Here is a 14,440-nt window from a genome sequence, read left to right on the forward strand (position 1 = left end):
TCACCAAAATCAACGTGCTTCTCTATGAGAAATCAGGTGGATAAAAATGTATACATATTATACTTTTCACCCTCCTGCATTAAATGTTACAACTTACTTTTCAGACTAAAGGTTAAAATGTTACAGATTAAATTGTCCGAATGTAGCTATAACACTGAAATGCTGATTACATAATGTAACACGCACACCTTTCACATTTTAAGTGCATTCACATACCAGTAGTTTTCATTTTCTGCTTTATGCATGTGTTTATCTTCCACTGATGACCATTGCAGTTAATTAAATGTACAGCAAATACTTAATTACTTTGATGCAAAAGTCATATAAGCAGTCACTACAGCCACACATGGCTCCTGCTTGTTAGCTGTCATGGCGTGAGTGGGAGGGATGCCTTTTGTTTGCCTTTTTATTTTAGTTAATTTTCCATGAAATAATCTCTCAGATTCAATCGTTGTCATATTATTTTATCATTTACGGTATTAGCCTACGATTTATAATTTAAGCTGTGTGAAAGTGCCGTGTTTTTTTCCCATTTTATTTGAATGTGATTTATTTTCAAATATAACACGCATCAGAAACAATGAAGTTCTCCAATAAATTTTACAGCTGAATAATTATGACTTTTTCTGAAATAATTGATCATTTCTGCAACAACTCGGTCTTCACAATCACAGCAAGTGCAGTTTACAGTTTAGAAATATCCTTGGTAGTAGGATATGTTAGTAGGATTTTCCCAACCTGTTATCGTGGATGAGGTCCCGATGAATCCGACTACACTGCACAAGCCAGAGAGGTCAGGAAGAGAGCGATGGCAGAAAACAGATGCAAAAACTCCCCAAAGAAACACAAAACAACCACAAAGGGATGCACAAGGACTCCACAGAGATACAAACCAACAATAAAGAGGCACAAAAAGACCACAAGGAGATGAAAAACACCCAATGAGACAAAATGACCATGACGAGACATAAAATGACCAAAAACAGATGCAACATAATGGCCGAGAGGAACAAATCCATGGCAAAGAGATGTAAAATGCCTTAAAAAATGATACAAAATAACAATAAAGAGACAGAAGAAATGGAAACCTTCAACAAAGAGCTACAAAATGACCACGCGGACATGAAAAATAACTAGACGGAGCAAAACGTGGATAAATAGATGCCGCACGTTAACAGAGAGGAGAAAAGAAAACATGCTGCTGTGTCATTTGTAGTTATTTTGTGCCCAGGTTCCCGCTGTCGCATAATCCATCCATTCATATCAGACTCAATGAGCTTTTGCTTAATATTACAGCGGCTGGATAAAACTACAGTAAAGCAGCCAATCGTTTCCGCCGTAGTTGTGCTCAGCTCTGCGGGCCTCGTTAGTATTCAGAGGGAATGAGCTTTGCCACGCAGGGCAATTACGTTCACAGAAAATTAACATTCATTGTGTCTCAGTGACATTATGTGAGTATCTCTCTCAGCATCCAGGGACCGAGAGCTGTGTAATCAATATCTATTAGTCCTCCCATCAGAAGAATTAGATTTCACTATTAGATCAGCCTGCTCCCCTGACTCGACGTCAAACATTATAAGTTGACTGGACATGTCATGCACCGATGTAGCTGCCTAATGAAAGAGATCATGTTGAACTCAAATACAATAAGGCGAAATATGAGCCACCTCACGAGGAGCTATTCTGCACGGAGGCCAGCAGGTGTCAGGCTCGCACCGGTGAAAGAAACCAATGGAGTAAAAGGCTACAGAGCAGAAAGTGGCTTCACATTTTATTCATATGGACATGAGTGCATACAGAAACTGGTAAATTGCGAGTAAATCAAGTCAGAAACTGGCATTTGTTTCTATTTCCCACAGTATCTTCTCCATATAAAAAGACAGTCACGTGGACAAAGAAAGGAGTTTTTGGTTGTGTCTCACAGACGAATGTCACCATGGAAAACCCTGGCACAGAGAAAGTGATGGATTTGTGTCTCAAATGTACATGAGATTAAAAAAAAAGACTTCAGAGCTTGCGTGACGCGACACTTGTGAAAGAAAAGTCTTTTATTGTTTGATGTGAAACCTGAAGGGCTGCTGAGTTAAGTGCTCGTAATAACAATAATAATGTGCTTTATTCAAACCATAAACATACTCGTAAATCTGATGAGAGAATTTGGTCAAATTCATGACTTGTGCCCATTTAAAGTGCTTAACCACATACAGTGTTACAAATCATCTAAACAATAAGTTAAATCGAGTACAGATAAATAACAAACATATGTAAAAATCCAACATATTCAAACAAGCAACAAAATCTAAACAATGAGATACATTTTGAACTTAATATCACAAATGTACATTGCACATCGTCACATGATATATATACTGTATGTATATAGTGTTGGGTTCTTTTTCTTCTTCTTCTTCTTTTCAGAATAGCTAAAGAGCCGACAGCTTTGACTCGGGGACACTCCTTGGTTTGAGCTTTGCAGCTTCACGTCTACAATCCTGTGATTCCCAACATAAACTCTGTGTGTGAGCAAACCCTGATCTCTCTAATAGAAGAGTTCAGTTTTATTCATTTTCTTTCATTATTTTGAGGAGGCGTCAAATCCCTCTCCTCTGAGTCTCGAAGGGTTTGCTCAAGTCAAGTGCTAAAAATCAGCAGTGCATCTGTACAGCAGGTTGGTGCTCCTTGGTGGGAGGTGAGAGCTCTTGAGGCGGGCCTTTGTGTTCATATCTATGTATGTGTGTGTGTGTGTGTATATGTGTTGCTTTTTTTTATTTTTATTTTTTTATTTTTTTTGGGCTGTGCTGGGGTCAGGTGCTGTGTCGTGCCAGGCACTAGGGTGGCAGCAGCGGGGGTTTGAAGGTGCAGGCTCCGGTGCACTGACGGGGGGTGAGCATCTTGCAGGAGAAATGGTGAAGGGCGTCGTGAGCTTCTGGGGAGGAACGAGTCCATCAGTGAGAACATGCAGCGGAAATGCAGACAATGCAACCTCACAAATTACCGATGACATAATGAAGTGTGAGTTGGATCTATGCCTCCTCTGATCTTGTAAAGAGTAACAATACTCACATATTCAACCCTTATTTTCTTTCTACTTGTTGTAAATGTTCCTTGTGTCCTAACATGACTTCAGTGTAAGTGATAGGGGACAAAAATCCCTTCGTCCCCGCCTCCCAAGTCCTATTTACTCTTTGTTTCCACGAATTTGAGCTTTCCCACCAAATGTTGTTCAAATTCGAAGAGAATTAATTAACATTTCTGTTAATTAAATGAAACAGTTGGTGGAGCTAACTCCCCATTCGCCGCCATTAAACCACTGCAGAAGAAGAGGAAGCAGCAAGAAGACGTAATCAGAAAATCAGCAGTAAAACCTCAAAACGTTGGACAAAGATGTGAAAAGGAATAGAAAGAAGACGGGAAATAAAGGGCATTTCCACTCATTTTTTTGGGTTTGCTTGAATTTGGCCATATTCTCCTTATTGCTTTTTGCAAATTGGGCCATAATTTTCATTCTCTTCACTGGGTGTTAAAGTCATATGACTTACAAATGCTCTTTCCATCTCACCTTTATTAATAAGCATTTTCCATTTAGGACAAATTTATGCAAAATGCATTTGCAGCTGGGTTTGTTTTTGTTCGCACAGATTAAATATACAGAAAATCAGGTGGATGCAAAGGTCGTAAAAACACAATGTTTCTGTGCTGAGCTGTGGTGGAGGGCCAGTTACAAAAAGAGGGAAAATAAGCTGTAAATAAGTGCCAGTTTGGAAGATGGGCACTTTATTTGAGTGCTGCCTGCTGTGGCTTTTTGGTCACTTACACTGAAATCGCTTGAAGAGCCACCAGGAGGAACACAGCGGTGCTTTCAGTGTTTTAATGTGTGCATGTGAGCACTGCCTTGAGACTGTTTTGAAAATTGTAAGCCTACCCCTTATTGCTTTTTTTGTTGTTGTTGGTAATTTAAATATTGTGTACTGATCACTGATCACAGGAGATGTTTAATAAAAAGTTACACTTGCATATTTAGAATTGAAGGCAAAGATCACACGTATTCCTTCTTGGACCAGATAAAATTACCTTTTAGCTTCTGCTGTATTGCATAACGAGCCTTTCTCTCTTGGTCCAACTCGCTGCACAAAGTGTCTATCGAAAAAAAATGAAATGAATAAAAAAAATAAATAAATAAAATAAGTGGTCAAATAGGAATTTTAAAAAATGGATTTATAAAAATGTAAACTGCTGTTGGAGGATGTGAGGTGGAGGAGTGTAATGTATGTTGTTTGCCCCTGTGGTATTTAGAGTGACCCCTCTGTGTACTTGAACCCTGTATTTAAACTACTGTAACACTAAACCAATCCTTTAACGGGTGGCATTAGTTGCTGTCTACTGCATGTAACCGATACAGCACTACATAATGGTCTGTCTATTCAATTTTCCAGAGCATGATTTAGGAGAAAATAACCTTTGGAAACAAAACAATGTGGTTTCAATTTCACCTTTTCATATCTAATAATTTACTGAACTGCTGGAGACAAAAAAAAGTATGAAATTTACAGGAAAAAGCCTGGACACAGATTGCCAATATTTCAATATGCAAGTGTCACTTTTCCTTTCTTTTTCTTTTTTCCTGTTTAGTTCAGTGCATAGTTTTTTTTTTCAGATGGATTACAATGCTTTATGATATTTAAACGTTTTTGTGGCTCCATTTTTCCCCCTCATAAACTTAAAGAGCATTGATCTACATCTGCTTTACAGTCAGAGTCTATGGAGGCGCACAATATATGTGTGTATATACAGAGAGAGAGAGAAGGAGAGAGAGACAAACCTCGAACAATCTGCAGCTGCTGGACCATTTCCTCTCTGTAGGACAGCTCACGCTTCATTTGATCCTGAAAATTATCTGAAGAGTACCGAAGGCCACATCAGATGGAAACTCTCTGACTTTGTGGGGATACATTTAAAGACACAATCCACGATTCAAAGGAGAAAAAAAGCATAAAAACTCCCTCTCCTGCAAATAGTTTGGCTGTGAAGCACGGCCTCTTTTTAAAAATCCAGACAGGGATGTAAAATGCGTGTCTCTCTCTCTGTCTGTGTCACTTTAACTCACACAAACACACTCGTGATGCTCCCACCTTTTAAATGCTGGAATTCTCTCTCCAACTTCTTCCTCAGCTCCACTTGTTCCACGAGCTGCTTCTGCAATTCCTCTGCACACAAACAAAAAAGCATCACCAATCACCACAAATCAGCAGCTTTTCCTAAAGAAATAGCACACACACACACACACACACACACACTTCCACTTACTATGATATATTCTTGAATTTTCAGCACATAAAGATTTATGTGAGCCGCACTCTCAGGTGCGTTCACAGCCTCGATAACAACCATTTTCACTGTTTTCCTTTCTCGCTGCCACAGTAATTGCCATGCATTGCCTGGAGGTGGAGACGATAATAATGGAGTCCCAGGGTTTTTCCAAGCGTTGTAAAATAATTAGCTGCCGTGCCTCGGGGTTATGGCTCTGTTCGTTAAAATATTAATAGCCTCTAAACGATTTCCTCTTATAATAATAAGTCAAAACTCCTACATCTTGTGATTAAGTGGTTAACAACTATGGAAACACTTTAGGCCTTAAAAAAATTTAAATAAATAAAAATGGAAATGCACATTTGGATTCTGGCACGCCATCTTTAACAGGCTGGGGGTATTTAGCTCTGTTTAAAATTGGGTGGAACTCAATATTTAATGTTCATTTAATAAAAATACTATATTTGAAAATGTTTGCGGTCTTGTTAGATTTAATACAATCCAACCTGCTTAAGCAAACTCGTTAACATTTGAAATAACACAAATTTAGTCCTGATTAGATGCAGTGACCAGCACAGCTTTTAACACACCCTGTGTGTACTCAAATTTAAAAAAAATTGCAGTAACAATTACTGGCACTTTATATCACCTCCTTCTCTATTCTAATCCATATCTGGGCTTGAAAAGGGCCTCCTACCTTTAGCCATGTTCTGCAGGTCTCTTTCGTGCACGCTGATGTCGATGCGTAAAGCTCCATCGGCTGCGCACAAATAAAAAAGACTAACAATAAAAACCTGAATAACTGTAACACTGTAAAAAGCTGCTGAATAAAAGCATCAAACCAGCCCAAAGCGGTCAGATGTGGCGATATTAAAAAGTAAAGATGATTTTTAAAACACCAGATAACAGAATGATTAACGACCTTGTCTGTCCTTCTGCTCCTGGTAGGACGTTGCAGTGCGCTGGGTCTGTATTTCCGACACGTGGTGAACACCTAGAAGTGAACAAGCCACAAACATTTTCAGTTAAAGGACGAGGAGACGCTCCCGCTCGCATTAATAACCCGGATCGGTAATTACCGTTTGATCTGCGGGGACTGCTCGATTGTTTGGACCCAAACGTGGAAGGCTCGTTCAGAAGCACGTGGACGTCCTTTTCATGAGCGTACACCTGTAAAAGGAACAATCGTGTTTAATAGCGGCACAGCAATTATTGGTCATTTGGCGCACGCAATTTAGGCTCTTTTATTTTTTAAGAAAATAAAAGGAGTGGCTTGATGTGAAGATTGCGAAAGAAGCGGGGTTATTAAAGTATTTTGATTTGAATTAATATTTCTACAGATCTGTGCAAATTGGGATACAGTGGTTTAATTAACATTGAAAACAGAAAAAACAGTGTGTGTGTGTGTGTGTGTGTGTGTCTATTAAAAAATGTTGCTGTAACTGAATTTAGAGAGAATCGTGGGCCTCGACAGTTTGCTCAGGCAGTTTCACTGCAGGTGGTCCAAACACTCCCCACTAACCACTCTTCCTACTAATATCTATAATAAATAATAATCACATATCTACATCTGGAATTTCCTTTCTCAAAGTCTGAATGAGGCTAATATGTTTATGCACTCTCTAATTCTCTAATCTTATTTTCGACAACTGTGACAATTCAACTCGCCCCGAGGGGATCATTAAAGTTTCATTTAATCTAATCTTACTTCATGAAGAGGGGAGCCATTACGCATCTGTCTGTCCTCATCCGATGACCCAGTGTGAGCGGAGTCCTCCGGTGATGCTGCGACCGCCCCGGGGCTTGAGGCTGCATCGGCCTGGTCCTGACTCTCCTCAGCAGCCGAGCACACCCGCTCCGGTACAGGGGAGTCGCGGTGGTCTCCTCCCGGTGATATCCGGATCGGCTCCTCTTCGTCTTGTCCCCGGTTGGACTCCACGTCCACGTCCGGGTCGTCGTCGTCGTCCACCACGCTGTCTCTGTCCGGTGATATCGATCTGTAGCTGGAGCTCTCGCTGATAAAATCCGGGGACAGGTAGCCGGGGCGCATCCCGTAGGAGTCCCGGTTGCCGTACAGTTTGGCAATGGTCTCTGCGTCTTTGACGACGGGTCTGAAGGCGGAGATGTAGCTGATTTTCCTCTGAGAGGTTTCGTCCCCGGACTTGTCCTCGTCGTTCCGGGTGGAGGAGGACTGGGAGCTGGAGCAGCGCTCTCCACCGTCCTGCTGGTGGTGAGGGTGGTGGTTGGTGTCTTTTGGTGTGTTTGCGCCCCTCTCGCTCTGGTCCGACAGGTCGAGTTCGGCCTGCCGGACGCTTAGCAGCTCCGGGGGAGGTTTGGGTGGGGAGCCCGGGTAGGGCGGCATCGGTAGGCCTCCAGCTCCAGGCCAAAACATGGGGAAGGCCGGGTAGATCGGATCCTTTGTGCCGGGCCAAAACACACCGGGGACGTTGTTTTTGTTCGCGTCAGGCACCCCGTCGCTCTTTTTCTGACACAGCCCATAACTGGGGAAGCCGTAGGGGTGGTGAGGGAACAGAGGTGGGGGGATTTTCTGGAGCATGCCAAAGCTCTTGCTGGGCACCGGGATGACCGGGTAACTCCGTTCGCCCCTCGCCAGACTCAGGTTGTTGCTCCCCTGATCCTCGTCGCAGCGCAATGTTTTGTGGGGGATCTCCGGGGAGCTGCTTTGAACCAGGCTGGACGAAGCCTGTGATTTCATGGCCGAGGACATCCCCGAGCCGCTCATGGGCAGAGTCCTCTTTCTGCTCCCCCCGTTGAACATGGCCTTCACGTCCTCCCACGCGTGGCAAATATCCTCATTGGGTTTTTTTTCCGTCAGTTTCAAGTGGCGTCTCCACGAATTGAAGTTGGCCGCGTCCGGCTGCAGATACTTGGACTCTGGGGTGCGGTGGGAGTGGAAAATGAATTTATTGGGAGAGAAATACATGTTGCAAAAGCTGCACTTTATGCACTTCGCTCTGGAGCTGTTGTATCTGGCTGGTATAAAGCTGCCCCTGCAGCCCCACGCGCACTCGTGAGACACGTCAAATGCAAAATTTTCTGGTAGCTTTGGCGGGCTGTGCGCTCCCAGGAAGGACTTGCAGAGCCTCTCGGCCTCCCTTTTGGTGATCATGCCGCAGCGCCTGGAGGAAATGGGCATAGCCCCGGCCCGGCGCAGGAGCTCCAGCTGCACCGGCGTGCACTGCACACAGGTGATGCCCAGAGCCACCCGGCGGTTGTGTATCTCGTTGTAGCTGTAGTTTTTCAGCAAGGTGTTGGAAATCTGCGCCAGACACAGTCTCTCCTTGCCGTCTATGACCAGAGACACGATGGGCACCCCGTACAGGGACGTCTCACTCACTTGGTTCGGTTTGAGGGAGCCGGGGCTGGAAAAGCTCTGCGCGTCCTGCTTTAAACTCGGGGAAGAGCTGGCGTCTCGTCCCGCGTCTCGAAGCTGTCCGGGCATCGACTCCATCCCTGGAAGCCTGTGAGTCAAAGAGCCACAAGACGGTGAACCGGAGGCCCGTGGGTTTGTTTACGCACGCACAATACGTTTACCGTGTTCTGAATCTTCGCATGACTCAAGTCTGCGAGAAAAAAACATGACAGAAAACGAATAAAAAATACTTTAAAACGCCTAAATAATAACCATTTAAAAAAGCAAATATTAAATATATATTTCCGTATTATTATAATCGGCATTGACAAAAAATTATATATATATAAAAGTAATTATTACTATTGTGTCATAATTAAAATGAAGCAATAGCAGAGGGCCTTTTAACTGTTGGAATAATAATAATAATAATAATAATAATACTTTTTTAAGTGAAATGAATTAGACGTATTAATTATTTCAGCATGATTTCCGTGCTCTCGGCCTCCTCTCCTCTCCTCTCCTGTCCTGCAGGCTCCTGCGCGTTGGTGGATCTACTTCTACCTCTACTCTTTATCCTGAAATCGGCTCAGCAGTTAAGGGGGAACTACTTAAGGGTCACATAAGAATCTTATAGGTGGATAAGGACAGAAGGAAAATGCAGCCTGAGCTGCGCCAATGCGCTTAGCGGAGAGGAAAAGAACAACTATAAGCCGCTTTCCCGGGAGCTAATTACACAGGTCCAAGCGTGCGTCTTTGCATTGTTAATAAAAGACCAGGCCCATATATAATTAAAGCTTCTGCGCAGATTAGCCGCAGACGGCTGCTCGAAATTAGGTTGAAGCGGGCCTATCTCACGTTCCCCTGCGCGTACTTAACTTTCTGCGTCTCTTGTGCCAAAACGCACGCAAACCCCTGCTTTTATTTTGTTACTATTTTGAAGTATTACGAAGCCACTTATACAGCCGAGTTACGGTCAAATCGCGAGAAATTAAATTAAATTAAATGAACTGTTGTAAATTGTTGTTTTAATTTTAGGCTGAATTTGGTGATAAGGAAAAAAAAAACAGATACATACCTTTCTCTCCTGTAAAAGCAACACACCGTAGGGGAAGTCAGGCTGGGAAATCAATATTAACAAAAAATAAAATGAAAATAAACAGATAAAAATTGAGAGAGTCCAGAGAGAGAGAGAGGATGGAGAAAAGAAGGCGCACTGGCAGTGAAAGCGCTGAGGAGGAGCCTTTATTTCAGTGCATTTCAGGGCAGGCAGCAGCACGCGGGACCTCCATCCTGTCGGAGCACGGGGAGGTGACTGGCGTGCAGACAGGAAACACATGGAACCTCTCTCTCTCCCCCCTCTCTCTCTCTGTGTCTTGTCATGCTGGTGTGTAATAGCTCTCTCTCTCTCTGCAATTCTCTCTCTCTGAGTCTCACCCTCTCTCTCTCTCTGCAGCTCAAACATGATCAGAAACAAAAATATCAATTAGGCCCCTGCTGACCCCAGATGGAAAATCATTTTGGCCCTCAGACTTGTGATTATATATTTATATATTTATTTATTTGCTATTATATATAAATTAACAAGGAAACGTGACATCATCGGAGATATCTGCACAAAGACACCAAAATAAATTAAAAGTATAACGCCGCAGTCGTGACCCTTTTCTGAACCCAGTCAAGGACCCTCTAGGGGGCCTCCACCCGGATCCCATAATGTTGTCGGGGAGGTAATCACCGCTGGTCTTAACAGATCAGGCTCGGTGTGTATTAATGATAAGCTCCGATCTAATCACGCAGATCTTGTATTATTTCCACCGAAGTTGGAGCTCACCGACAAACCAGAGTGGCACAGTGGAGGGCACCAGGAATGAGTAAAGGCCCGGGCTCATCTATCAAGTTACACGGCCATCTGTTCGGCTTCCACGCCGGCCACACAAATCAATCCGAGGCTTTGGCGATTAAAAAAAAGAAGCAGAAAGGGGGGAAAAGTCAGAAAGGAGGAAATGAAAGACAAAGCATGCAGTGAAAGACGCTTGGACCTGGAAGTGACTGTTTAGAGTCTTTGCGTGTAATCTGGAGTGAGCTCATGATGATGATGATGACGCCTCAGGCTGTCACACACACACACACACACACACACACACACACACACACACGGATCCACAGAATACTTGATTTAGTCCTGTAATAACCGGATCGATGGATAATAGTGTCACTGAGATAATACCACGCCGTTTTAGAGCAATATTTGGAAATCAAGTAAATGATACAAAGTCAGATTTGCTTTCCTACATCATCACACTGATGATCAGCCACACCTTTGTCTCAGGACTACATCCTTTCAGAGGCTAAATTAAAGTAAACAAAACAAAACAAAACACATCTCCTACATCCAGCACTGTGATGTCACATAAAGACGGCCTTTTCATTGCGCTTACCTGACAGCGCGATATTACACGGCCATAAAACATCTCACTCAATGCACCTTTAGTCCCAGTTCCAGTCACACAGAGAGAGACATGCTGATGCACTATTTCTCATGTTTATTGTTCTCACTAATCAGCATCGGGACTCCATTATTTACACTGTCTAAAAAACAGAAGTTCATCTAAAAGTTCACTTGTGGAAGATGAAACATTAACTTCTAATCAACAATCAGAGAGGAGTCAGATTTGACTCATTACGTTCGATACAAATAAATTCTCTGATGCGGTTTGAGGAACATTCGCAGAAAAAAGACAGAAAGGTCTCACAGCTCCTGCGTGACCTGCTCCTCAGATCAACTCAGATGTTTCCTCTGTAAATGATGACGTGTTAAAAGCCGGGCTGAAGCCGGTGCTTTGGCTCATTTCACAGACAAACCAGCTGCAGAACATCCCCAGAGTGCCCCGCGCATGACAACTTTACTGGGCACTTATTGCGGGGCGGAGGGTGAGCAAAGCTCGGCTCTGCCGTCGCACCGACCGCTGCACAAACACGCACTGAGAGCAGCCAGGAAGCGGAGCAGCTCGTGGCGAATAAAACCGGGACATGCTTCACACTCTCGAGCTGAGTGCCTGCGCGTGGAGAGTGCATGAAGTGTGGCTTGAAGTGCAGAGCGAGTGACGAGCGTGTATGAAGTATCATCAGCCCGCGTGCAGCCTGAGCTCCCCAGCTTTACCTCCCTGCAATATTGATGCTGAACCTGATCCTAAGCGCATCCTCTCCTCTTTCACCATCAAGAGCCCCCCCCTCCACACACACACACACACACACCCGCCCCACCCCAGCAGCCCCCCGCCAATAATTACAATTTTATACTGTAATTATTCCTCTCTTTTAATTATTTAGACCGCCGACTTGAATGCAGCTATTGTCGCCGCGTATTCCGGGGGAAACGTGAGCTGACGTGGCTGGCTCAGCAGCGAGGGGGGTTTTTAATTAGACATTTCAGCGGTAATTTTAGGCGAGCTCTTACTGCTGGATGGCCTACAAATTAGCGGGCCTCATTGATATGCGCCCAATTGTTTAAACAAACCTTTAACCTAAAATATTAATGCGCCTCAGCTCACCACAGGTGAACTGCTGGGACTATTTGGCCTAAACACAACAGCGTTTTGTTATTTATTTTTGTATTTATCGACTGGTTGATTTATTGATTGTTCTGTCTAATCATCTTTTGGTTCTCACTTTGTACTCTTTCCTTTTCTCTTTTTTTTTCTTTTTGCTCATTTATAACCGGAACACTGGAGACTTTGGCGCAAAAGTCCAGGGGGACAAAACACCACACCACGTGGGCAAATCCTGGTCCTCGGCTCTCTCCCCTTTCTCTTTACTGTCTTCTGTCTTTCTCACTCTTATTATCTGCTCCAGTTTATTCAGAATTTAAAGTGGTGACGAAGAATGTAACCTTTCCCACTCTGCACTGGGAAAGTTTCCATCCTCTTTGTTTTGGCTCATTATGATTTTTTTTTGTATTTAGGCGCTTAAAAAGCGTCTCTCTGTGTTCTGTCGAGCACTTTGAAATAAAATAATTTACACAGACAAAAACCTCGCTTCATCATCCTCCTTTAAACTCTGTGCTGAAGAAATGTGACAGTGATTTCTATCATATTCAGCTGGGACACAATTTATGTCTGTTTTTTTTTTTTTTCTTTTAAGCTCGATTAATTTTATTGATTTATTGCCTTATTAACACCCTCCCATTTAATCGTCTGTTTTTTACCACTTTTTGTAATGTCCAGTGCAAAAAAAAAAAAAAAGTAAATAAAATGTCTGAAGGCTCTTGTCAAAAACCCCCACTGTGGGGAAACAAATGTGTCTAAAAAGAAAAAAGAAAAAAAGTGCATTAGAAAAAACTGCAGTGTTCAAACACTGCGTTTTTTTTCTGCCTTTGTGGGACTGAAGCTAAAGCATATTCATACTTTTATGCTTTTATGCTTGAATCCTGTCACGTGACTGACAGAGATAAATCAAGCCCACCTCAATCAGGACAGATTTAATAAGAGGCCAAATGTTTTATAATTAACAGTTGTATCAGCACCCTATAAAAGCGTGACCCCTATAAATCCCATTTTAGAGACCAATCAATCCTCCTCTCGGACTAAAGGGCCTATTGATCCCTCCCTGCTCGGCTCACTTAAACACTTTCTCCGCATCCTTTTTTTTTTTGTTTCCAGTGAAAAGAGCATTTCGATCGCACTTTTTTTATTGGAGGAAAGAGTGCGGGGAAGCGATGCCTCGAAAATTAAACGGTGACATTTTAATTACAGGACATTGATAAAGGGATCTGGGTAATGGCTGTGTACATGGCGGCCACTCATTGTCCCGCCTGATGTGCTAATCAAGTCGGACTGCTCTGGGAAAAAAAAGGTCACCGGCCGGTACAAAAGCGCAGAGGCAGCTCGGTGGGATTTTGGGAATATGAAGGTCCGGGAGTGGCAGAAATGAAGACGCATCTCCAAACAAAAGCGCGGTCAATATCCCGGAGAGAGGCCCGCCAGATGAGATCATGGAGCGTCCAAATATTAATCCCAGACATATTATCGCTATAGGTCACACGAAGCAGCAGCCATAGATCATCTGATGCTACAATTTACATGTGCCAGAGATCGTCTGTGACAGGCAGAGCTGCTGCAACACTGCCGGACTGTCACCGTCAGAGCTCCCTGCAGGCTGAAGACTGCGGAAATACAGTGATGTGACAGCACGTGTGTGTTAGAAGTTCATGTAACATCAAGGGGCTAGCACAGTTTTAAATACTCCGGAGTTAATCGTTGCATTACCCACTAACAAATCCCTTTTGTCTTATAAATCTTTCATGGCCACGACTACAATTGACATGGAAAAATATAATCCTTCAAAATTCTGAGGGTTTCTCCTTTATTCGTGACGAAATCCAGAAAAATAAGCTTGTGTTTCTTTGTTGGAGTATTTGACCACTTAAAAACCGTTCAGGTTTAATCTGTCACGTCAAGCCTGAGCTGCTGTGATTCAAATTTAAAGCTTGGGTAAAACAATTATTGCCGTTTAATATTGATTTAAATGTGGCTAAACCCATAAAGCACTGCATTCTGGCACAGCGTTAAAACTCAAAATAACTACCCGATTGAGAAAATAGGTTTTATTAGACTAAAGCAGCTACTGAGAAAATATCTGGTTTACTGAAAACTGACTATGAGGGAGATTCAGATGTAAATAAAAGAAGTAGTGCAGCTAGGCCTCCATCATCTGGGTTGAGCCCATGCAGGTGCAAACAGTGGTTTGGGACCCTTCATG

General features: G+C 43.0%; 1 protein-coding gene across 7 annotated transcripts; it reads right to left on the bottom strand.

Annotated features, from left to right (window-relative positions):
- Positions 1 to 2,033: 2,033 nt before the first annotated feature.
- On the bottom strand, positions 2,034 to 10,042 carry LOC100696486 (SKI family transcriptional corepressor 1 homolog-B). 7 transcript variants are annotated; one of them, XM_013265061.3, is made up of 9 exons: positions 9,759 to 10,042; positions 7,016 to 8,891; positions 6,387 to 6,477; positions 6,230 to 6,301; positions 6,005 to 6,067; positions 5,130 to 5,204; positions 4,820 to 4,894; positions 4,072 to 4,137; positions 2,034 to 2,926 (listed from the first exon to the last, which is right to left on the bottom strand). In XM_013265061.3, the coding sequence occupies exons 2-9, from the start codon at positions 8,777 to 8,779 to the stop codon at positions 2,829 to 2,831; spliced, it is 2,304 nt and encodes a 767-aa protein (XP_013120515.1). In that variant the 5' UTR covers positions 8,780 to 8,891; positions 9,759 to 10,042; the 3' UTR covers positions 2,034 to 2,828. The 7 variants fall into 7 exon arrangements, with proteins under 7 accessions (XP_013120515.1, XP_025759363.1, XP_019211820.1 ...); XM_025903578.1 differs by having other exon boundaries at positions 2,034 to 2,923; positions 7,016 to 8,789; positions 9,759 to 10,041; XM_019356275.2 differs by having other exon boundaries at positions 7,016 to 8,789; positions 9,759 to 10,041.
- Between the last annotated feature and the right edge of the window lie 4,398 nt (positions 10,043 to 14,440).

This window comes from Oreochromis niloticus, linkage group LG1 (assembly GCF_001858045.2).
Source record: "Oreochromis niloticus isolate F11D_XX linkage group LG1, O_niloticus_UMD_NMBU, whole genome shotgun sequence".
In the NCBI taxonomy this organism is placed as follows: Eukaryota; Metazoa; Chordata; class Actinopteri; order Cichliformes; family Cichlidae; genus Oreochromis; species Oreochromis niloticus.